General features: G+C 30.8%; 1 protein-coding gene across 1 annotated transcript; it reads right to left on the minus strand.

Moving 5' to 3' along the window:
• Window positions 1-1,819: 1,819 nt before the first annotated feature.
• Window positions 1,820-11,790, minus strand: LOC137837523 (PH, RCC1 and FYVE domains-containing protein 1). The gene is made up of 9 exons (XM_068646539.1): window positions 11,253-11,790; window positions 8,566-8,652; window positions 7,189-7,278; window positions 6,965-7,051; window positions 6,743-6,862; window positions 3,932-6,025; window positions 3,573-3,719; window positions 2,660-3,180; window positions 1,820-2,323 (listed from the first exon to the last, which is right to left on the minus strand). The coding sequence occupies exons 1-9, from the start codon at window positions 11,298-11,300 to the stop codon at window positions 2,170-2,172; spliced, it is 3,348 nt and encodes a 1,115-aa protein (XP_068502640.1). The 5' UTR covers window positions 11,301-11,790; the 3' UTR covers window positions 1,820-2,169.
• Between the last annotated feature and the right edge of the window lie 14,736 nt (window positions 11,791-26,526).

The following is a 26,526-nucleotide window of genomic DNA, read 5'->3' on the forward strand; positions in this document are numbered from 1 at the left end:
GCGCACACACACATATAAGAGAGAGAGAAATGATAAAATTATATATTTAATATTTTTTTTTCATTTTAGATGAATTTTGTTGTATAAAATATGTATAGTGTAGGATGAATTATGAGGTGTAAGTTTATGTGAATTGAATATAATGAAGTGTGAACGTGATGTTACTAAGGAGTTAATATTATTTGTTATGTAATTATGAATGTGTTGAATTTGGTGATATATGTAAAGAGATTATTCTAACTTTAATGTTTACTACACTTGCACATAGAAAAGTATTAGGTAGTGAGATTATAGAGAGGTTTTTGTGACTTAACTTGTGTGAAATCAAACTAGTTCTTGTAAATCACAAGAATTTATCATGTCACATAAGTAGATAGTGTTTCTATCTTTGGATGGAGTGTCGAAAAGGACAATATATATAGAATATTGGGTGTCTCAATTCAACACATCTATCTCTTCTAAAAGTAAGTGTCTAGTGTAATGGACCTCAAGGTGCATGAGTATGATGTGTCAAGTGATGCCTATAGATTTTGACATGTGATGAATAAACACTTGAGTTGATTCTATGTTTGTTAATATGTTTGTAGTGTGAATATAATAAGTAAATGTGAGATGTCTGGATTTGATTATATAACTTGTTTTATATGTGTGTATGTTATGTATGTTTTTTTTTTTTTAATAAAGATTTTTTTGTTTTTCTCTTTAAGTCTTGTGGGACTATGTCCATTAAGAGCTAAGAAAGTATCAACCAACAATATAAAACTTTGTTTTTTAATAAAGATTTTTCATTGTTCCTCTCCTCGAACTTAGGAGATTGTTTAAACTAAAGACCGAGAGAATCTTAATTAAAGATATTAAGTTTTCTTTTTTAATAGAGTCTGGCTCGTCTTCTTAAATGTACACTAAAGACTAAAAAGATCTAGTCCAAAGATATAAAATTTTCTTTGAACTCTTAATATCATACCCAAGCATGGAAGTCAATCTACAACCTAGTACCAAGAACATGTCAAACACTTAAAACAACATTGTCTTAGATTAATCACATAAACAACATTATAATTATAATCAAACTAAAAAGAAATTGAGATGAATATATCTAGTTAAACACAAGGTTATCTAGGCAAAAGGTCCATTCAATATAAATGTGACACATTTATTACCTTATTTAAATTTCTTATCAATGTCTTTACAAATACTCATTCTCTTTTGAACAAGGAAAAGAAGGGTACCCTAAAAGTTGTTGAAAGAGTATCTTGGCAGAAGAATTAAAAAAAGAGAAAATAATACATCATACAAGGTCCATTCGGGTCTCACCAAGAAGAATAACAAACCAAGATCACTCGAAGATATACTCACGTTTACTGTCCTTTCCAAACAAAATTGACTAAAAAAATTATAAAACTGCTACCACATAACTACTAGAAATCTATTTAATGAAATTCAAAACATTAATTCTTGTACTAAAATATGGTTGACCCAGCTAAAGAGATTAACAGTTCATCAATGAAAGGTTAAAAAAGAAAATCCAAAACAATCTTTGAAGTTCATATTGATCTGTTTTGCGTTTCCTTTCTGCTTAAACATCCATGTTAATCTGCGAAATATGTATTAATCATAATGTATCATCAAATCGGCTGTTCATCCCTGATCTATTATTTAAGTAAAATCATCACACTTGCAACGATTTGTAAGATCAAAATTGCACCTGATGTCTGCATTTACACATGAACTTGAGGATGATAAGGGGGGGTTTCCTAATTAGCAGCGATTTATATTTTTTAAGGGTGGGAATGACCAGCCAACTATTCAAAACATCATATGGAAAAAAAAAAATTGAATGAATGAAATTGGAAGTGTCACCATGTACAAAGGTGTGATGGTAACAAATGAGAACAAGAAAATGGAAGGATAAATGGGTAAGGGTAGTTCCTTGGGCAAAATGATCAGAAGTGGTGATTTTATATACACTACACTACAACAAGTAAAGGGCATCTTCCCAAGATAAAATGGAAGACAATTAGTTTAAGAGAGAATGAGGAAAGGGGGTAAAAGAAGACTGAGAAGAGAATAAGGATAGACATAAGAACCACCAACAAACAAGGATTCCTCATGCATTCTTGCTTCCCTACAGTGTTGCTCAGTATGACAAAATGTTAATGGAGCCTACTCCTAAGTTTGGGAAAGAGGTGAACCAGCCCCTTCCGAACTTTGTGCCGCTTGGCTGGCAGATTTGTCTGCACTGCGAACATTGTATCTTTCATATACCTTATCCCGGTTCTCCAACCACCAGGTTTCTGCTTGGTGCTCTCCGAATCTCCTTCGGCTGCAGTTACATTTACCATCAAAGAGAGTATACATATGAACAAAGGTTACAAGAAAAAAACATCTCAGTTTTAAGCAATAACAATCATGTATGAAACCAAATTAGACTAGGTCGTGTAAAGATGAAAAAACATAGTTAAAGTTCAGATTTTCAAATTCCATATGGGTACAGTAACAATCATGTATGAAACCAAATTAGACTAAGTCGTGTAAAGATGAAAAAACATAGTTAAAGTTCAGATTTTCAAAATTCCATATGGCCACCTACAGTAGAACAGATAAATATGCAAGTAAAGCAGATACAAATAACCTGGTCAAGTGGAGGACTTTTGCTTACCTGAAGCGCACTCGCTTCAGATCTCTCGTTCCATCACGGAGTGCCACAAGTGTTATGTAGACACCAGGTTCATACTGTTCAATCCATTCTGCCTCAATTTGATTAGTATTAGCAGTAGGTGCAGCATTTCTTGATTTCAGACCACTCTCGTCGTTGTGAAAATTCCCAGAATCCCTACCATCATCAGCTGTGCTACCACTGCCTGCCTGAATTAAGCCACCACCATTTGGCAATTTAACATCTGAATAATTATTGGTCCCATTAGAGGTCACAGGGCTCCGGATTTGCTGGTGAAGATTAGTTCCTGGTGAATTCCGTGCAGTTCTATTCAGTAGAGAGGATTCGAGTCCCATGGAAGCCAAACTAGAGCCACTGATTGACTCTGGCCTGGGGTGCTGCTGCTCTCCATTTGAATCTGGAGAGTGGATGCCATTTGGATCAAGACCATTTGGTAGGTAAGCTGGTCTTATGTTCTCAGCATCATAAACTCCAGGAGGAAGCTTCTCAGCTAGATCTTTGAGCTGAAACAATGTTGATGGGCAATCAGTATAAGCGTAAAAAAACAGCAGCATAAGAGAGATGTAAGATAAATTATTCTGAAAAAAATAAATGCAGAGAGACTCAAACCTGTTTGTATACGTCCCAACAGATAAAATAATGTAATTATTAATAAACGGTTAAACCAAAAGAAAAAAAATCAAAAACTGAAAACGAAAGATAATTCTTAAATCCTATGGCTAAAGTTAAGAAATTTTATGGACATAAACTTCAACTTGATAGATGATTCAATCTTGATGTTCATTTTATCATTGCAGAAAAGTTGAAATCAAGTTACAAATAATATAGCATCACGAGAAAATAAACCAGATCAAAGACATCTGGCACCAAGAGAAGTAAATTAACAAGAAAAAACCTGTGCTGTGAGTGACTTTATAACTTCTTTTGCAGCTTTACATTTAGCAGATTCCTCAGCAGCCAGGGACATAGCTTCTTGAGTCTTTTTTGCTGACCTTTGAAGCTCTAGTTCTTGCAGTTCACATCTCTGTTTCAGACCCTCAACCTAATGATATCTATAATTAGACTTGTCTTGATACCATAAGTGAAAGAAACAACGTATTGTTATATATACGTGACATTAACTTTCTGGCAATTTAAGCAAAGTGATACTGACTGTGTTTTGCTAGGCTAAAAATTGGTAGGATAACTGTACTGTGTCAAAGAAGGAAAGCTCTACTACTTAATTTACATGAGAGAAGGACAGCAAGAATGCACCTGAGCATGTAACTGCTGCACTTCTTGATTTAAAAGCTCATTTGTTTTCTTCAAACTTTCAGCAATACTTTTCGAGAAGGAAAGTCCTGAAATTGTTGGAATTGGCGTAGCTGAACGAGGGGGACTTGGTCTTCTAGAGAAAGGTGACACAGATCTAGAACTTACTCCTGAAGGTGCAACCACTGGTCTTGGAACTGTTCGTCTCAGATCAAGAGCAGTGGACAAGACAACATCTTTCAGTTGTAGCAGAGAAGGTGGTTGTGAGGTCCGTACCAGTGAGAATGTATCACTTTTCTTTCCTTGCTTGGCTGCCTTATTATCTAGTTGCTTTATCAAATCCACATTAGAAGGAACTATTGCCTTGGATAATCTTAGGTCAAATTTGTCTAGCCTATCCTTGTTTTCACCTGACAAACGAGGCAAGGCATTCCTTCTATTACTATTGCTAGCTTCAGCAACCTTGTTCAATTTTACATAACAAGAATCACAAACACGATATGGTTTGCCGGGATTAGGAGCCAATGCTGCTCTTAATGCTTTCCTTGAACTGCACGAATGGCAGTGGACAAGTCCACAGTTATAACAATTATGCCTCTTTCTAGTAAAGCCAAATGCCTGTCTACAAGTACAGCACTGAGACTGCTCGGCACCAGATACCCACTTATGAAGGCATATGGCAGCAGAGTAGTTTGAACCACATGCTATATATTTCACATGTCTATCCTTCAATGCTTCAATCAAAGCTGGTGTTTTTCGATCTTCAATATCTCCATGACCCAATCTCCCATTTGCACCTTTACCCCAAGTATAAACTTCATTTTTGGATGTTAATACAGCAACATGATATGCACCACATGCAATTTCTTCAACAGATTCCCCAGCAATCTTGTCTCCAACCAAGCATGGAAGCTTCCCATCAGACTGCGGATTCCCAAGTTGACCATAAACAGTACTTCCCATAGTAAAAACACGTCCAGATGTTGTTAGGCCCGCTGTCAAACTGTGCCCACAAGCAATTTTATGAAAATTGTAATCAATAAGCGCAGGCACACAAGTTGGTTTAAGACGTGCCTCCTTGTCCCCATGTCCAAGGCGATTTTTGTCTCCATCACCCCAAGAAAACAATTTACCTGATGATACACTTGTACTGGAGTGTGTTGCAATAACCTCTACAACAGCTGCAGTATGCCACACTCCACATGCTACAGCTATTGTCCTCAGTCCACGCAAGGATTCCACTTCTTTAGGATATGAAACATTTTCCCTATCTCCATGGCCTAGGACACCAAATGTTCCATCACCAAATGTAAACAGCTGCCCTGTTGAAGTTATCAAGGCAGTGTGCCATGGACCACAAGCAATAAATGCAATTTGAAGTCCCTCTAATGGACCAACAACTCTCTTTGGTATCCAATGACTGACATCACTTCCATGACCAAGAAGTCCTGCGTTATGAGTACCATCACCCCATGTGTATAGTTCCCCAGCCATTGTAACAGCACATGAATGGAACTCTCCACAGGCAACAAAATCAATAGTTGTAGAAGTCAATGCTTCAACTAGACGAGGTTGAACCAAATTCTTCCCAACACCATGGCCAAGGCGTCCTCCTGATTCTTCGCCCCATGTAAAAACTTCACCTTGCCTAGTGACTAGAGAAGCATGTCTAACACCACATGCTATATGATGTACATCTAAAACTACATTGGCTTCCAGCGGTCTAGGGAGAAGTACATCTGTCCTTGGGCTGAAATAATTGACATTTTTATCAGCACCAATTTTAATATTATCACAGATAACCTCCCCCCATATGTATACATCCCCCAGAGCATCATAGTCATCTGGTGCAGATCCATGACTTGAAGTACTAGGGGCACTTGAAACACTGACACGAAAAGCATCTGAACCAGATCCTTTCACTTGCATGTTTGTTGGGTCTGGTGGCGCATGTGACCTTTCAGAAATTGTATTGTCAGGTTGAAAGGACTTTGGTGAAGTATTTGGAAGACTCACAGAAATGTCGGGAGAACTGATGCCTCGTGAAGTGCTAGCAGAACTTTCACTTGGACTTTTTGATTTTAAGTCTCTGTTATCCTGATATTATTTGAGCCAGAGAATAATAAGCAATTAATCCATTATTTCATCATGAGCTATGGAAGCATAATGACAACGGCAGAGGTACAGGAATTAGGAAAACTTTTGTACAATGAGTTCATCTTTTCACAAAAACACACATCATAGAATAAGTGGTGTAGATCAATCAGAACAATCACCCCAAATAACAATCGAAGAAGAGCAAGAGTGAATGGCAATCTCTTTCAAATAAATAAATAAACAAACAGTATATAGCCCTTCATAATAAGCTATGTGAGAAAAGAAAATAAATGCTAGCTTACCCTAAGAGAAAATAACAAATAATCACTCTTGTAATGGAGCAAATAAGTTCAATCCACCTTGATTGGTTGAAAATATACACCAATAGTAGCATTTGGTGTGGTGACAAAAGAATTGAAAAAAAGAGAGAACAAAATGAAATGATTCTGTTTTGTTCTGTTCTTCTTAGTTCCACAATGTTTAGTAAAACCAAAATGTACCACTTCTAAGCCTCATGTCTAACACTGTTCCATTTTTAAAATGCACCAGACATAGAACACCCCATATGTCGTCCCATTTCATTGTAGCACATCTCTCAAATGGAAAATTATTCAAAACACAAATATTAACCCACGACTAAATCTTCAGAAATAGTACAAAACACAACATGCCCAGAATTCGTTTTAACTACAAAAAACCACATGTTAGCATATTTACATCAAGAATGAGACCCCCGTCACTCCATCCATCAATTTTGGACCGGCCACCTTGACCAGAAGATATCAGTCCTTTGAGGCCAGCAATCCACACTTCTGCCTCAGCTTTATCTTTACAAATCTGAAAAGCAATACACAGAAGGTAATATAATAATAAAAAGTACAGAAAATGAAAACAAATAATGATTTAGTGATGCATGAAATAACATAATTTGTCACTAACCAAATCAAGCGATCGCTTTCCGTTACCATAAATAAGTGAAAAGGACAAATAGTCCTTCTCGGGACGCAAGTAACGTTGAAAAACAGCCTGCCAAATGGTTGATGAAATGAAAATACAGAACAAATAAGAGAAGTTTGTGAGACAAAATTTTAAATCACTTTGCCGGCAAAAAAGAAAGTCATGGTATTGTATGCAATTAATTATAAATAAGGGAGAAAACTCACAGTTCTTTGTCCGGGAATAATTCTAGAGACAGAAGATAACTTCAGATTTCTTTCTCCGCTACTTGTAATCCAGATTAAAGATGATTCGTCCTACAGTTTACAGATATTTAATGTGCATACACGGAAACAACTTGAGAATATAAAAAGTCAAGTCAAGGCTACTACCACATATGAATGTTCAACTGTATAGTCTTCAATCAATGAAGAACAGAAAAGATGCAATTTTATTAGAATTTTTTTTATACAACCATGAAGGCATACACCAAATAAGAAATGTTTGTCCAGCAATAAAGCTTCAATAGCGCTGCTTGTTAGCAGTAGCACTAATTACTAAAATAAGGAAATTCATTCTAGATAGTAATTAAAATCTACGCAAAATCTGGATATTAATGACACAAATTGACCTGAAAGGTAACACTAGAATAGAATGCAGCAAACCCAGATAATTCACAGTGCCAACTCAGGAAAGTATTGATTTTAGCAAGAGGAAAATTTATGTAATGTAAAATACATCAAGATGTACTCATCTATTTCCTATGTATTAACAAGTTACAGATAATGGATATAAAAAGTTTAGAAGCGGGCTATACAATATTGTTAACACGTGAAAGTTAGTTAAAGATTACAATTTAAGGGGCACTCCCAACTGAAATGGAATCACAGAGCACACTCAGAATTCAAAACATTAAAAAACACAAGACCTAATCGAATGTAGGGCTAGGTGTAGCAATACCGGTTGGCTCGCCGTGGCCAACTTTGACCCGCACAAAACGAGTCAACCCAGCCCACACATATTTGTTATTTGGGTTTTGTGTGTTAACCCGCCCCATACTTGATCAGGTTGGCAGGTTGACCAGCAAAAATCCAAAACCATTGATGGTGGTCGGTGGGTCAACCCGTTTTTTAATTTTAAATGCAATAAAAGTAAAATAAATATATAGTAAATTCAAATTAAAACTAAAATTCTTAACCTAAAAAGATAATATATACTGGCAAATAAAATAGGAATATATGAATTAATAGAATTAATTAAAATAAAAAGTTAGGAGGGTTAATCCGTCCCAGCCTGTTTTTAGATTGGCCTAAACAAACAGGTTACGGCAGATTGGTGGGTTTCAAATAGCAACCCAGCCCACCAAAAACACGGGTTGGGATGGGCCCAACCCATTTTGACACCCCTATGCAGGAGAGTAAAAGAGCGAAGATACAAATTAACATTCTGTTCACACTAATATTGCTTGTATTGTTTTAGCATCAAAACCATGTAATAGTAGCTATATGTCATGACCACATAATCAATTAAGAATGGCCCAATTGGGCAATTAGAAAGACGCGAAGTAGAGAATCCACAAACACTCCTGAAAAGTCTTTACTTACACTGGAAAGTCTAAATGGACAAAACTTGGGCTTTCCTTTACGACCATATTTAAGAAGTTGAGCACCCTTTTTCAAAGCGATCAATGCCTGCAGAAGCAACAACATAAACACCAATAAGGATCAAAGAGACTGAGCAGTATACATAATCAAATGAAATTGAACATGAGCAACATGTTAAAAGGTTTTTAGCCCTATGAAAAAGGGTAGAGGAAACCCAAAGATATTAGAGGAAATGTTATGAGGGATCTCACAATGAAAAATGTCCTTGAGAATTTGGTTTTTAATAGAACCCAATGGAGTTGTGTGATCCATGTAGCTACTTCATCTAGTAGGATAAGGATTTAATCGTTGTCAGTGATATTATGCTTTTAGGAGCAAACTTGATTTCAATTAGCAGAAACCAAATAAGGCAACAACTTTTAACCTTTTAATATGATCTTTTGTGAATGTTCAAGAAATGGGTTTTCTTTTGCCGAGCAAATTACTCTTCTTTTCCTTGAGAGATGTTTAAGTTATACTCCCCTCATCTCTTATTTTAAAATATGCACTATCCTCCCTTAAAAAAAAATATGAGTAACATTTTGACCCTTCTCAATATAAACAAAACTCTAAAGTGTGGAAAATAATTATGAATGTGCTTCTCAATGACGTTTTGTCTTCTTTTACAACTTTTGTGTTACCAATACCAAATTTTAAGCATCCTATTATTGATATCAGTATTTTTAAAGGATAGAACAAAGTTTCAAGTACATTTATCCATTTATTGTTGGCTTTGAAATTTCATCTAAATCTTTATTTCATATTCTAAATCCACAAAATTGATAACAGACATTCAAAATTAACTATTAATCATGACGAGAATCGTCATGAGAGAGGAAATCTCTAAAAAATCATTTGCATTAAAATGAATAAAAATTGTATTTATCTTTCAACGGTGGGAAGCATATATTTTAGATTAAGAGGAAGGGAGAATATAATACAAGCATCCCTCGGTGAAGGGAATGTAGTTCACATTTTCTTTTTATAATAGAATTGTCCTTTGAGTGTCTAGCCATATGGAAGAACTGACTCAGGTGCCTAAGCTCATGAAAGATATATTTTTAAATCGACACATAATGCTCAATGTCCAACACATCATAAAAGTATCAGTAGTAGAAGCATGTCCAACATGGTTATAAAACTAGCAAGTTAACTCGGATTTTCAATTGTGTTTACTTTTCCACGTGGAGAAAATGAGTTGAATTGCATTTTTGGTTAGTAGACTTGGGTGGAATTGGGTAGACTTGGGTCATACATGAATGACTTTGAGAGTTTTTTGGATCACATTACTTTTGCCCAAACCAAAATGCAACATTTTTAGCTTGAAATGATTCAGCCAACTTTAGCAAAATGATTCTTATAAGTTTTACCTTCAAGCTTAGAAACACAAATCAACCTGCCTCATTCACTTATATGCCTTAAATTCTTATTTAATTCTTTTAGGAAAGCTCTTGTGAATTTAGAAGTAAGGTTTATCATAGAAAAGCTTCACAACTTTACATAATCTCTCAAGTTTAGAAACTTCAACACCCCAAGCAGGAGTGTCCATATTTCAGACTCAAAGAAATATAGCAAGCGCATATGGAAGAATAGCAAAGAATAATAATTTGCTCCATCCTATACTATAAGAGCAGTAAAACTCCATAAGAAAACCAATACATCACAAAATTGATTAAACTTCTATGAGTAGTCTATCTCACTTCCTTCTTAATATTTTGACCTAAAGTACAAGTTAGAGATGTAGTACTGTTGTTAAAACAACTAAAAAACAGCGGTTGCTGCTTCAATTTCACTACATAAATTTATATTTAGTCAGCTTCCATTTAGAACTAAATCAGAAAATGTTCAGTCAGTGAGTGCAATCAACCCTTTAAGGTTCTAAAAATAAATAGCATTCTCACAAGCTTCAAAGTTTCTATTTGAAACAACCCCAGTGAGCTATAAATTGCTGCCCTATCAATACCTTATAACTAAAACATGCTCTCCAAAGACATTTACTCACTTATAACAAAAGCAAGTTGCCCTCCACTGAAACACAGACATGCATGCCAGTATCTCACCATCTTCCGTACTCCCAATTCTATTAAGCATTCATCCATTTAATCAACAAAAATCTAGAAGGGTCGGAAATAACACTTCTAATCCGCAACATGAAACTTTCAAAAAAAGCTACAACTAACAAGTTTATCTAACTTGTCACCCCCAAACAAAGAAAAGAAAGGCAAACGCACACAATCATAATTCATAGCCTCAAGCATTTCCAAAGGAGGTGGAGTTGCTTAACTCACTTTTGATGGACTCTACAATGTCATCCTATGGTATAGTCCTTAAGAACTTAAAATAGGTTTCAGAGTGGTTTCACAACTCCAAAAAACTGTTATGAATAGTTGCTTAAGAACAGTCACATCAGTTGCTCCAAAACTGCATAAAAACTATAATAGAATCGCCTAAGCACCAACTGTACAATATCAAATATGCTCTTGAGAGACCATAAACAAATTTAAAAGGGAAAAAAAAGAGCATTAAACCATCTCCAACCTTAGAACAAAAACTGAAACAAAGAATCAAAATTTGAGAAAAAAAATTGTAACTTTCCCACCAAACTTACAACCTTCCCATATAGAGAGAGAGAGAGAGAAAGAACCTACTTGTTCAATGTCACGGTTGGCATTCCCGTAGCTAGCAAGATCTGCCATTCCATGTGAGAGATTGACCGACGCGCCACCACCCTCTCCGATCACTCGCCGGAGCTCCGGTCATCATAGACAACTCCAACCTCTTCTTCTCTTCACAACCATTCACCCTTCACATCAAACCAAAACCTCTCTCTCTCTAGAAAAAACTCCAAACCCACTTCCTATTCTCGCTCTAGAACCTTCCTGGATCCGCTCTTCTTCGCAGAACTCAAAATCCCCGAAACTCCACTCACGGTTCCAAGTCAAAGACCAAACAGGGTTTCTTGAACCGGGAAAAAACCAGCTTTTCGAGGAGGTTGAACAGAATTCTCGAGAGGATCGCGGTGGCTCACCGCGGAAGAGCAGTTTCCGAAGGGAAATTCCGGCTACGAATGTTGGCTCCGGCGAGGAGACAGAGGAGAGAGAGAGAGAGAGAAAAAAGAAAAAGAAAACAGTGAAAGGTGAAGAGAGAGAGAATCGGAGGATGTAAAAGTACACCTAGTCAAAGATTAAGAAAGACGGAAAATTATTATTAAATTAATAAAAAAATAATTCATAATAGTTTTTTTTTATTTCAATTTTCTTCTGTGATATAAACAAGACTCGTGAATCTGCAGCCTGCGATCAGTTCAAAAATTTTAACATAAAGCAAAAGATTTTAACATGTTAATTTCCTTTTAATACTTTTAGTGTCAGTTTAATTTTTTTAAAGTATTCACTTTACAATTTTTAAAAATTAAAGAAAACGATTATTTCCCTGAAGATAAATATGTCAAATATATATATATATACTTATATAGAGTTTTGTGTTTATAGGTTTAAAATATGTATTTACAACTTTTAATAGAATCATATTTATTTATATTTATGAAAAAGGATAATAAAATTTTTGACGTAATTAATATGCAAACATAAAAAATTATTCCTTGTGGCAAGTACTGGGGCTTTTTTTTATCTATTTTTCTTTTGGTGAAATCATGCTTACTTTTGTGATGGGGACTTTTCAGATAAAAATAATAAGTTTATTTATTTATTTATGCAATACTAGCAAAAATAAATAAATAAAATACACTGAACAATAGCTGAAAAAAACATTTTCTAAACACTTGACTTTTTCTTTTAAAACTATTATTAAAAAGTGACATAATTTTGAATTTGTAAAGGGATTTTCATGTTTGGGAAGGAGACACGTAGGAATGATGAAGATGTTTTCGTAATCCGAAGGGACAGAGCAGGTAACTTTGTGCTTATGTTTGGCTAAAGTTGTAATAAATGAGAAAATGACAAAATAAAACTTCCCACTTTTATTATTTTGTTTGGGAAAATATAAATTCCAATATATGAATGAACTTATGATAAAAAGTTTCTTACTAAATTCATATTTAAAATTATTTACCCAAATAATATACATTCAAAATAATTATCAAAACAAATCAATATGATAACTAATTTAAAATTTTATTTTTTTTCTCTTCAATTTTGTCACTAATTCTCCATTTCTTCCCCAAATTTCATTGCATTTTTTTTCTCCACCCCTTCTTAACCTTGTTTTTCAATCATTGAGTGTTGTTTATATGTTGAGTGTTGTGAACATATCTTATAAGATTTTGTGTGTTGCTTATATCAATATTTTTAATTATGGTCATGATAATGAGTAATATTAAATAGTTAGTAGGAATAATAGTTATTAAAATGAAGATGTGTTAGTACCGAGGAAGGTGAGTTTATAAGAGTAGTGGAAGACCTCGAAGAAGAACATACCCTGAAGAATATAAAACAATACAAAATTTGATGTCGAACATGAAAGAATATTATATATAATCATTAAATGGAGAAATTTTTTCAATTTCTAAACTCTTTTAAAAAAAATTTATATGTGATATCAAATTAAGAATATTATTTTCTATTCCATAGTTCATTTCTTTGTATTACACCCATCTAGGTGTTTTTCCTTTCATACTTCTTTTCTTATACACATTTTTCTTTTGACATACATATTAACATTATTATCTTATAAAATGATATAAACAATTAGAAAGGGAATTTCAAAAAAATATATTTTACAATTAGTTTAAATTATTTTCAATTAAATATAAAGCTATATTTTATATTAAATATATTAATAATTAAATATACTATATGATTTTAATACTTATACAATATTGAAATGGTAAACTCATTTAAAATTATATATGAATAGTTATATCATTCACATTGAATATAAATACATCAGGTGTATAATTTTCAATACAATATATGATATTTTTAATACTTGAAGTAAAGGGAAATAATTAAATTTTATAAATTTTAAATGATTAAAAAAATAATATTATCATATGTGTACCACTAAACATATACATATTGTATAATATTTTATACATTCTACTAGTTGTTTTAATTTTCTACAAATTATTTAACTAAATTACTTGAAAATAAAAATAATATTTTTTAAGCTAGATTGGCGTAACTAATATTATTTCAACAATTCACTTTTAGTTTATATTTTTTATATTTCAAAAGATTATTAATAAAATAAAATAACATTTTTTTAGAATAATATTATAAAATAATTGAATTTCTTTTATCATATAACATTTTTAAGATTGTTTCTTTTCTTGCCTTCTTCATGTGAAAGTATTTATTTGAATGGAAGCATTTGAAAAAAACAACTCAAAGTCCTACATTAATTAGAAATAATATCAAAATATAATATATAAATAGGAGTAATTTTTTTTCTAAAAAAATAATTTTTAAGATTAAATTCCCTCCTTTCAATATTTGATTATCTTAATTTTTCTATCATCACAATGCTCCAATTTACATACTATGGCATATGCATATATTGCATTCACCCTTAGATTATCCACTTATTGATTTAAAATTATGGCTTGGTTGCTCCTAAGATTGTTTTGAGCAAAAAATAAAAATAAAAAAGTTTTTGAAGCCCTACTTTTATGGTGCATATCCTTTGGTGTGAATCAAATTGAACACCAATATTGATTTGTGCCATCATTGAAAATGATGTCAAAGATTGACTTCAAATTATATAATCTTCCACAAATAATGTTGACCAACATATTTGTGATGGGAAGCAACCTTCATTAAAATGAGCTCCTTTAAGTATCTACTTAAAATCATAAAGAAATTCACCCTCCATTTGATAAAGGCTTATGAGCTCATTCCTTATCTTCACAATGGAAGATACTCATTCTTTGTTTGCTATCTCTTTTTTTTTATCAGTGATTTATTTCTGGGAGTTTGGATTGTAAATTATAAAGAGACACATTATTCTTAGAATAACAAATATTATTTAGATTTGTTTCTAATTATTTTCTCGTTTAAAAATTATAAATAAATTAATAAAAATAGAAAAAAAAATGTAGGGATCTTTTTTTTTAATTTTAGAATAATAAATTTTATAACAAAATTTATTTATGTGAATTATTTGGTAATTATTTGGAATTCATATTTTTAATGACCAAAGTACCCTATTTAGATGTAATTTATAAAAAAAAAGTGTAGAAGTTTCATAAAATATATATTTAAGTGAGGAATGATTTTATAAAATATTTATAGTAAAATTCAAGTTAGACGAAAAAATTACCTTTAAGTATTTGAAAATTAACAAAATACCACTGGACACCAAATTTAATTAATTCCACTATCCCGAGCAAACCATCCTGCCTATGTAATTTTCTATTTGAGATAATATTGAAATTAAAATAAATATAAATGGAAAATTATAAAATTTAATTTTCATATTAAAAGTGTGGATACATTATCTAACTCGCATATATGGATCACTTAAAAAAAAAATTCTCTCTTTCTAATTATGAGGCTCGGACACTTATCACTTATCTTAAATGACGTGTCCGTGTCAGACACACGTATTGGACACAACACTCATAAGACACTTGTAGGACACTTATCGGTGAAATGTCAAATTCAAAAAATATTTCTAACAATTTTAGCACGATTTTAACACAATTTAAAAAAAAATACATTAATTTTCTAAAAACTCAAATTTATTGCATAAATTTTTATTATGATTATAAAAATAAGAAACAAAACCTTTTGAACCAGTCATGAAAAACATCTTTATGCTTAAAAAAAACTAAAATATACTTATACATATAAATCTTTATTGTCAATTTATATAATTCATAATTATATAATATATACATTCGTGTCTCTGTGTCCTACATTTTAGAAATTATACGTATCTTCGTGTCTATGTCCATGTCGTATCGGTGTTCGTGTAAGTGTCTCAGTTACATAGCTTCCTAGTCTAAAAAAATGGATAAACATATTTTTTTATATTTTCTTTTTTAAAATATTAAGAGTAAGTTTAAAAGAAAAAACAATTGAAATTAAATTCTTTATAAATTAAAAATATTTATGCACAAATTAATTTGTAAAATTTCTCTCATATTTTCTTCTTTTAAAATTTGTGTATAAACTTATGAATTTCAACTTTTTATTTTTCTCTTTTACATTAACTTATAAAAAAGTTCATCCAAATATATTTTAATTGATAATTAAGTTAATTAGAAAGTTATCATCTCTTTTTTTAAAGCAGTGGCTATGCTTAAGAATAAAATTTTCTGCCTTTTCTCTTAACGACATGGTTTAGTGGTAGAAGGGAAGGGAAAAATTATTTTGTTATTCAAATGGAAGAGATTGAGATTTACCTCTAAATTATATCAGTGATTGTTTTGTTATGCTTTAATGTAACTTTATCACTATATAATTTATCTTAAACAAAATATCAAACATAGTTTACACATATAAAAATATACACCAGCATAAAAAATGTTATTAAAAACCAAAAAAAAATATTCATTAAAGTAATTACTATATAAAATATTTTAAAACAATGAGAAGTAAAAATTATAATATAAAACATTGCATACCATGTTGATGTATGTAAATAATTAGAATAGTTATTTTTTAATATAAATTATATAGTAGTGTTTTCAACTAAGAAACCATATGGCATTATCAGAAATATGTCATAATCTTTTAAATTACATTTCACTAAAATAAATCTTTAAATAATAATCTTAGAGGAAAAAATAATTAATCACTATATTAACCAAATTAGATAATAATTTAGAGATTAAAAAATTATTTATATCTAAAGTGGTTTTTATTATTAATAAAAATTTATAAAATAATTTCTAAATTTGTATCTAAATTAGTTACCTAAATTTTAACGACTAATATTTAGATTTTAAATTAGTCTCTAAAAGACTAATAGAAACTAATTTAAAATATAAAGTAGTAAGTAGTTAAAACATTAATAACTAAATGGTTATATATTAATAGTTTTTTTAGTTTATAAAATGGTATCTAATTTAATCAAATAACAATTAATTATTTTGATTTATAAAATTAGTTTTCATCTAATGATTTTTTTTTTAATGCAATTTTTGAAATGATATTAAGTAAGCTAGAAACAGTTTCAAATAGAACTATATTTGAGTTCACAATTTTTTATTTATAATTGAATTAAATGGAGTGTACAACTTTTACATGCCCTCTAATCAGAATAGGCCAATCATTATAAAGTAATGACTTAAAATTTAATGGTTGAAAGAGAAACCGGTATTAAATACAATTATTTTAATAATTAAAAATATATAAGATAATATTAACAAAAATATAATATTATATTTTGTGGTGATAAAAGCTCAAATATTTATATATAAGAATACATTTCTATTCACATTTAAGAAATATTGATATTTTTTTTCACTGAAAACCATTGATTAAAAACCAACTTTAGAAATAAAAAATAATTAATTGTTATAGTGACGGAAGAGAATAAAAAAATTTGGTTTCTAAATTGGTATTAAAACTTGATAGTTAATTAGATATCAATTTAGAAACCATTTAATAATAATAGAAACTAATTTATAAACTAAAAAAAATTTAGTCTCCGAAATAAATGATCTCTAATTTAATCATTACAACAACTAATTATTTTTTGTCTCTAAAATTTTTAATAATGATTTCTTGTAATGTTTATATGGTGACTGAGAATAAATTTACTAATTTAAATAAGATTTATTTAATTAAATGTTAATTAAGATTATTGGCTATATTTAGATTTTAAACATATTTTTTTCACTTTTTTTCTAATTATATGCAGGGATTATGTGTCTTGATAATAACATTTCAAATGAAGAATTAAAACATTTGAAGTGTGAAAAAGTAAGGAGTAGATGATCCATTATAATGATTTTCCTATATTATTTAAAGCTGAGTGTACTTCTCTAAAGAAGAAAGACACTAATCCTATAATTTTGTTGTTTGCTAAAGAAATAAATTCCAAATTCATTCAAATCCTCACAAATACATTTTTCAAGATTTTTTAAAAGATAATCCTTTATAATTTTTAATTAATTTAGAACAAATTTTCTTCAAATTTTCTGCATTGTGTCGGCCTTAGTTAATAAAAATGTAATCCATATATCTCAAACAAGATAGACAACAAATTATAAATGATCAAAAATAAAATCTAGAACAAAATTGAAAAGAAAATATATGTGATAAATAAATGATATTAAGGAGGTTTGAAAGACAATATCTAGTACAAAATTTCGATCCAAAATCCATGAAGAAAATAGAACTTTAGATAGAGCTTCAAAAGAAGAAAGAACACCTTCCAAACCTAATTTTATTCTATTTTATAATTTTTTTTTATGCAGAAGATTAAACCTTTTTTATATTATATATAAAAATATATTTGTCATACTTGAATTGAAAATTTAATAATATATAATTATCAATAATAATAAGTTTAAAAGTAAAAATATATTAATATTTTAGTTTTCTTTATAAAAAAAGGGTTAAAATTGATTTATTAATTTTCTACAAATTCAACCGACTTTTAAATTAGTTTCACATAAACTTGTACATCATTAATTTTACATTAAAATCTATTTATTAAAACATCAATTTTCAGTCAAATTTTATCAGTTTCTACAATTTTGAGAACCCTAAAATAAACACTAAACTCACTTTCATGACAGGAAGCATATCTAAATCATAAATTCAAAATTTAAATCTTATTTTATAAAACCATTCACATATAATATGATATAAAATTTAAGATCATTGATCTTAAATTATAAAAATAAATAATATTTTTTTTGTTTCAAAAGCATAATTTTATATCAATAATTAATTAAAAAAATTAAAATATGAAATTTATAAGATGAATATTTTAAAACAGAAAGTAAATTAAAATAGAATATAATAACTCTAAGAATAAATTTAAAAGTTTCTACATTAAATAAAACTAAATACTATTATAAATGCTGTATAATAGGCTAGGAGTTACTGTGGTAAAAAAAATGCAAGCAATAATTACACAATTACAAGAATTGGGAACATGATCTCCTTGAAAGCCAATTATGTTGATTTGGTGTGAGTTTTATTGGTTAAAAAAGTGAGTAAGATCTAGATCCAAGAACACCAAAGCTTACAATGATGGAAAAGAAAGATAAAAGAAAAAGAGGAAGAGAGAAGATTATCCAAATTCAAAATATTTACGAACAAGATGCCAAAATTGTGAGCCCAATTGAAGGTCCCCACTACATTTAATAAAATCACACAAACCAACAACTCCTCAAGCTCCCAACCTGCACTTTTCAGATTTTAACCAAGAATTTCAGAACACTTCCCATTTTTTTAAAAATTTTGATCACCAAAAAAGCACATAAAAAACGAAAACATACAAATCCTAAGAAGTTCGATCAATGTAACATACATTTGATAGTTTTGACCTTAAAACATACAAATTAATTCTGTGCTTTGTTGTGAAACAAAAGATCGATCTTCAGTACTTTGATTGGTTGGTATCATGTTTAGAATCATACTTTGAGAACTCTTGCCTAAACCAATGCTAATTAATCAATTAATTAATTAGGACACACAATCTGGTGAGTCACTTTTATAGCTTTTACTTTTTGCTTTTTCTGTTCTGAATTATTACACAATGCATGTGACCACAGATATGCTGAGCCAAATTTGCACACACTAACAAAACCAAAACCAAATTGTAGATTTAGTACAACTCATTATAGTACAACTTATTGGACATAACTAGCTAGTGCTCTTAAACAAAGTAACTTTGTAGGCACAATCTTCACCATACATGCATTACACGTACCCTAAAGAAAAGTGGCTTCCAAGTAAGCATGTACTTTGGTCTTTGGCCTCCCTTTTCTTAGAGAGGGAAAAGGAGAGACACTGAACTTTGTTTTGATGGGCCAAACTTGGCGTGATTGCAACATTCCTAACATGAACACTACTTTCTTAGTACACTTTAAAGCCACAAATAGTTGCATGCCTTTGCCTATTGTCTTATTTGCTGGTGACCCTTGTCATTGTCAAAACAATATTATAGCTTGGATGAAGAAAAGCTTATTCCTTCTTGAATGCATTCTGGTTAAATATATCATGGTGGGGCAAAATGGATCTTCAAATGGAATGGATGAGATGCTTCCCTATAGTCATGTTTTGTGACTTAGACTTGTCTTCATGCGTTCGCATCATAGCATTCACCCTACACGCCTATGTGTACACCTTTCACAGAATCAAGTTTAAATCATGGCCGTTTTGGTGTGATTTCTTTTAGCTTTGTTGTTTTGAAAAATTGAAATCCATAGTTGTATTATGTCATGGATTGCTTTTTTAAATTCCAGTGAAGTGAAATGCTGTAGAGCCAACATATAAAGTTTTAAATTGGTGGTTGTAATTCACCAGAAAACACATTATAGTTGTACATATTTATATATATATATATATATATATATTCTTCTTCTTTTAATTAGAATATATACAAATATGTTTTATAGATTAGAAATATAAAAAAAAAAAACATATTCTTTCTTTGCCTGAATGACCTCTTATAACTTAAGTGATACCACAATTTTTTTTCCAAGACATCATACTAACACCTAAGGGAGAAGACCCTTGTGTAATCCAACAATTTTAAAAAACAGAGTACATTATTTCTTCAACACTTAAGCAACCCTATTATTTCTTCAACACTTAAGCAACCCTATTATTATTTAAGCAAAGTCACATGTTTGCATGATCTAATGTATTTCACAAAGCACACCATGCACTATGGTTACACCTTAATGCTTTGAGCACACTACAAGAAAATCACGAAATAGAAACCAATTTTATAGATCACAAATAATTAGTTGCTATAGTGACTAAATTAGAGACCATTTTAGAGACTAAAAAAATTTTTGGTTTCTAAATTAGTTTATATTATTGTTAAATGGTTTCTAAATTAGTATCTAATTAGCAACCAAGGTTTTTGCTACCAAATTTAGAATCTAAATAATTGGTAGTTAAAACCTTGGTTGCTAATTAGATACTAATTTATAAACCATTTAATAATAATAGAAACTAATTTAGAAATTATTCTTTTTTAGTTTCTAAAATGATCTTTAATTTAATTACTATAACAACTAATTATTTTTTGTTTCTAAAATTGGTTTCTATTTCATGTTTTTCTTTTAGTGGCAAACACTTGTTGCCTGAGCGTGGAGTGTTAGGAGAGATAAGGAAGACACTTTGTTGCTTGAGGAAGACACTCTATTGCTTGATCAATGACACTCGGTGCATGTTGTCATTGTATACTGCTAGAACAATAGTGCATCGTTTGAATGTTGTAAGTCTAGAGCCACGAAATTACATGTGTTACCATCCTTAAAATATCAATTCTTTCATGTATACCTCATTTTAATTACACACTAAGAAATAGTTATAATTTCTTTTTAAACTCCATATTAATATTAGTATTCTCCAACAATTATGCATAGTTACATATAATTATATTCTAACAACAATACTTTACCCTCATTTAATTCAATACATGCAAATGTACTGTATATTTAAGTAATTACTAAGTAAATAGATAGAAGTTCGCACTAATATTTATAAAACAACATTTTCCCTCTCATCAAAGCAAAAATGTATACTTTAAAAAAAAAATCATTGAGACTAAATTTATTAGTTTCCACCTCCTTGAAGTTATATTTAGTTTTAAAAAAATAACTTTATAACCCATGTTGCTAGAGAGTAAAGATAATTTAGAGGAAAGATTTCTAAATAGATTAAACTTTTAATAAAATAAAAAACTATTATGACTTATTTATATTTATTTTATTCATCAAACTTTATATATCCAAAAATGATATAGGTCAGACTCAATTTGGTGGAGAGATTTGAAGGAATTGTGAAAGTTTGAGGATAGTGTTAAATGGGAGGTCAGGAATGGGAGAGACATAAGTTTGTGGGAGGACCTATGGGTGGGAGGCATGTGCCTCAAAGACAGTTTTTCGAGACCTTTTTTTATTTGCTCCAGTAAGGAAGTCAAACTTTGGCAAGGAGGAGTGTGGAATAATAATCTAGAGTGGTTAGGGAAGATAGGTTGGAGGAGGAATTTGTTTGAACGGGAGAGAAATCAAGAGCAACAATTGGTTCACCTTATGGATGAGAAGAGTTTAAAGGTGGATAAGGCGGACATATGGATTTGGAAAGAAAGCGAGACAAAAGATTTCACGGTTAAATCTGCTTACAAAATCCTTAAGAGGAAACTCAGGGGATGATGTAGTTATGTATGAAAGTTTTTGGAGGATAAAAGCACAACCATCATCTCATGTCACAACATGGAGGGTCTTGGAAGATAAGATTGCATCTAAAGAGAATTTGGAGAGAAGGGGGATAAGTACGGGTAACAATATGTGTGGTTTATGTGGGGAGGTAAAGGAAACAACGTCCCATCTTTTCTGTACTTGTAGATTAGCTTGACGGGTGTAGTTTATGTGCTACGAGTGGGTGTGACTTGCATCGACGGACTATTGGGAGCCAAAAAAACACTTTTTAAATTTTAAGATAATTGGGGCTAATGAGATTTTCAATCAGATATGAGATTGTGTGTGGATAACAATTGTAAGTGAATTGTAGAGACATAAAAATCATAATTTTTAAAAATGGAAGGATAGATTGTATAGAAATCTAACTATAGTGCAATTGAAGGTATGTTTGTGGGTTTCTTCGAAAGTTTGTCTAACTAGTTTTTCTTACTTTGATTGGTGTTTAGAGCTGTCAGTTTGCATGAAATCTATAAAAAAATATTAGGTGGGGTAGTGACTGCTTTAAATTGGTGTTTTGCTTTGAATCTCTGCAACAATGTTAGTAGTTTTAGACTAACGTGCTTGTATAAATGTTGAGGTATCTCTGAAATATTTCTATTATTTATTCACATTTTACTGATAAAAAAAATCTAAAAATCGGTATGGGATGAAATATTACATGATATGGATTAACAAGAAATTATTCAAGATGTGGTATCTCATCCTGGGTTTGAAATTATTTGAAATCATTTGAATAACTCATTTTAAAGAAATGTTCTAACATTTAGGAACTAGTTGAATAATTGCAAAGGGATAAAATTACTTGTATTTTAACTTTAGCCATAATTCTTAGAGTAACTTTATGGACAATTTTCACATGTACTAGGTCTACAGTATGTCTTAATTAAATAACAGGTATTTATATATAATTATTTTTGTCAATTTTTATAACCATATCGAAGTTTTAAATTGAAATTAAGACTTTAATTCTCTGAAATCTCGTTACAAAACAGTCCTAATTACATTACACTACAATTTTCTTACAACATTAAGGTATTTTAAGACTTCTCAGTCGTTGACCACGACTTCAATTTAAAATTTTGGAAGTGATATTATCATCTGCTATCCCAATCATACATATTGTACTTCCCATGCATTTGTGACCCCCAAATAGAAAAAATAACAAGAAGACTGAGTAGAAAAATAACAAATTCGAAAATCTAAATTATAAAGTAGAAATTAGAACATAGAGTAGATATAAATATAGTATGAGGATTTTGTGAAAAAAATAAAACTAAAGAATTATCAGAGAAAAACATGATAAAATTAAGAAGATTTTAATGTAATTTAATTTTTTCAAATTATATTCATACCTCTAAGGGTTATTGAGTTTTCATATTTTTTTTAAATGTTTGAAATAAATTTCCTTAGAGATGTGCATTGTGTATTTTTATTTTTTAAATATGAAGAAAACTAGTATTATGTGTAAAAGATGTTAGTATAATATTTTGAAACAATTAAAATTTTTTAGCGTGAAAATAAAAACAATAAAGTATATTAGAGAGAATTTTAAAGAAATGGAAGAAAATGTTGCTATATTTTTTTTTCTTAGTATGCATAGTGTAATATAATTTGTACTAAGTAGAGAAGGAAAAAAACATAAAGAAAATGAGAATTAAACATTATATATATATATAGATTTATTAACGTATCTCATTCAGATTGTGTCACGAGATGATTAATTCACCCATGATAATTATTAGAATATAAGAGTCCATGACAATCTACATTGTTACTAGTGTAGAAAATGAATTTTACACCGGTTCCAGGATGCATTTACACAGGTCCTACAACCAGTGTAGATGTGGGTGGTGTAAAATGTCAATTACATATAACACCGGTTAACCCATATTACATTGGTTGACTCTAGTAACCGGTGTAATATGAGGCCTTTGGAGCACATTTTTATTTAATTGAGCCCCCAATCATAAATAAAAAAAGAGCACATGATGTGTAGCATTTAACACCATTAGAGAACAAAAATCAGAACGATACGAACCTTTGTATATGGTCCCTTCACATCCATCCTTCTTGATAATTGGCTTTGGAACACGCTGGGAAGGGGCATACTTAACAATCAATTTATGTTGAGCACCTGATTGAAGATTCACCATTGATAATTAAAAAGAGCAGTTACATAGTGAGTTAAAGACGTGAAGTGTAAGAGAAAAAAAAATAGAAAAAAAACTACCTCTCTTGTTAACAAAAACATGTCCATCGAAGAAGTGAGCAAACTCGAAAACATCATGAGGAGAATTGAAGTCTATATAGGCTTGGGAATGCCTCTGACGCTTGTGGTTGCAAATGCGGTTAGGGTTAGGAAAACAATGGAGGAAAGAAAGAACAACGTTTGAATGGATCGAGAGGAACCTGGTGTTGTCGGGTCTGAAAGAGAACCAATTGTATATATGAAATTACAAATTAAAACTAAAATTAAAATTACAAATTAAAAATAAATTTACAATATTTGAAAATAAAAAATTCACCTTGGAGCGTGAACGGAGGAGTTGTGGCTGCGGAACGAGTGCAATGTGGTGCGACTGTGGAGGCGCATCAACGGAAGGATTGGTGGCAACAAAGAGGAAGAACGGTGACACCGAAGAGGAAGAGTGGTGGTCGCGAATGTATTGAAGGACTAATGGCCGCAAAGAGGAAGGAAATATATTGAAAGAGTGGTGGCAATGGAGAGGAGATCAACAAAGTTGGGGACAACGGTGGAGAAAGAAAAATGGAGACACACGAAGGTGGAAGCTCAATGAAAACTAAGGTGGAAGCGGCGGTGGAAGACAAAGTAGTAGAATGGAGGCAAATAGTAGAGTAGCGCGAATGAGCAGTGAGACGCGAACATGAAAATAGGTTAAAAAAAATTATATTACACCGGTTCTTAACAATAACCGGTGTAATATATATATTTTTTACTCATAAATGGTATATAACAATAGTTGTACATGGCAACTGGTGTTATAAACCTTTTTTAAAACTTATAAATCTTTTTTTTTTCCTCTGAGGCAATACATATTACACCGGTTGGGTTATCCAACCAGTGTAATATACTGTTGTAACACTTACATGTTACTAACCAGTGTAATATATGCTACTAGCAAAAAAAAAAGTTTTAAAAAAATGTAAGTATTACAATAGTATATTACATCAGTTGAGCTATCCAATGTTGATTTTTCTCGACAAGTGTACCGAATCAACTGTAATATAGTACTCTTTAAAGTACAAATGTCGAACTCACAAGGAACAATTCTAATTAAGATGTTCTGTTATAAAACTCATTAAGTATAGAAAATAATTTTGAGACTTTGTTCATAACCAAATTAAAGATTTCACAAGTAACTCAAAGATTTAGGGTTTGATTCAACCAAAAACAAAACTAACTTATCAAATATTAGAGAAAGATACTTGGTATTGAATTGCGTTTATCTCAATCATCTGTATTTTGGAATAATACAATATATAATACTCAAAACTACTTATTCTTGATGCTTAATTTAAAGTCATTCACCTTGATTCCTCACAGATGAAATTCATAAGATAATTTCTCAAACACTGATTCCTCAGATATTTAACAAATCATCCAGCTTCAGGAGCAGAATTATGATGCAATAAATAACCTGGAACCTATTCCTAGCATTACAAGTTATCAAGTATTTTTGTCTATTTCAGATCCTTAAAGGTACTTTCCAGTTAAACTTAAGGATCAAAATCAAGACTCTATTGATCAGACAGAATCAAGCAATAAACGTAAAACAAAAATACCAAGAACAAGTAGAAAAGAGAATATTATATATATATATATGTATATATATCACCAATAATACATTTGATCAAGGTAAATTACATTCAATCCCAAGTTAGAAAGAACTTAGCCACTCATGACAACTCCTCCAATCTTCATTCTTGATATGGATTGCATAAGAAGGACTGATCTGAGCACGTTCTTCTCCTAAGAACAGAGGTCTCCTTCTTCTTCTCTCACTAACTTCTCTCTAAAGATCCAATCTTTTTCCACCGCTCCCTTTTGAGTTGTGTTTCAAAATTTATATAATGAACTTTAACTCAAGTTAGCCAATTTAGCTTAAGCTAAATCTTTCGGTGCATTTTTTTTAATTATCGATACAAAATATTAATATCAATTTAAAGTAAAATTGATAAATTATCAGATATCGGAATTATTCGTTAATTGAATTAGTAAATGTTGTGAATTGGTGTGTTTGAGCCAACTTCTTTGTAAGAGTGTGAATAGAAAACTCCTTAACGAGGCCGAAATATGTTGAATAACCAAAATAAATAACTTTTACTTTCTGCACCCCAACTAGTACTAACTGCACCACGCCACTCTTGCTATCATCATAACATTGCATTTGCATTCTTCACTGCACTCTTTGAGAGGAAGAATAAGAGAGAGCTCACTCCGAAAAAAAAGCTTGTTCCTGAAAGTTTGAATCAGAAGTTATTATTTACGTTTAACAAATCTTGTTCTTGGAAGCTTGAACCAGAAGATATTATTTACATTG

This window comes from Phaseolus vulgaris, chromosome 4 (assembly GCF_051622355.1).
Source record: "Phaseolus vulgaris cultivar YP4 chromosome 4, ASM5162235v1, whole genome shotgun sequence".
Taxonomy (NCBI): Eukaryota; Viridiplantae; Streptophyta; class Magnoliopsida; order Fabales; family Fabaceae; genus Phaseolus; species Phaseolus vulgaris.

Coding starts and splice junctions, on each gene's coding strand:
- LOC137837523 (XM_068646539.1), bottom strand. CDS start 11,300: ATGGCAGATCTTGCTAGCTACGGGAATGCCAACCGTGACATTGAACAA. Junction 8,653..11,252: donor CCAACCGTGACATTGAACAA/GTAGGTTCTTTC, acceptor TTGCTTCTGCAG/GCATTGATCGCTTTGAAAAA. Junction 7,052..7,188: donor TTATTCCCGGACAAAGAACT/GTGAGTTTTCTC, acceptor ACCATTTGGCAG/GCTGTTTTTCAACGTTACTT.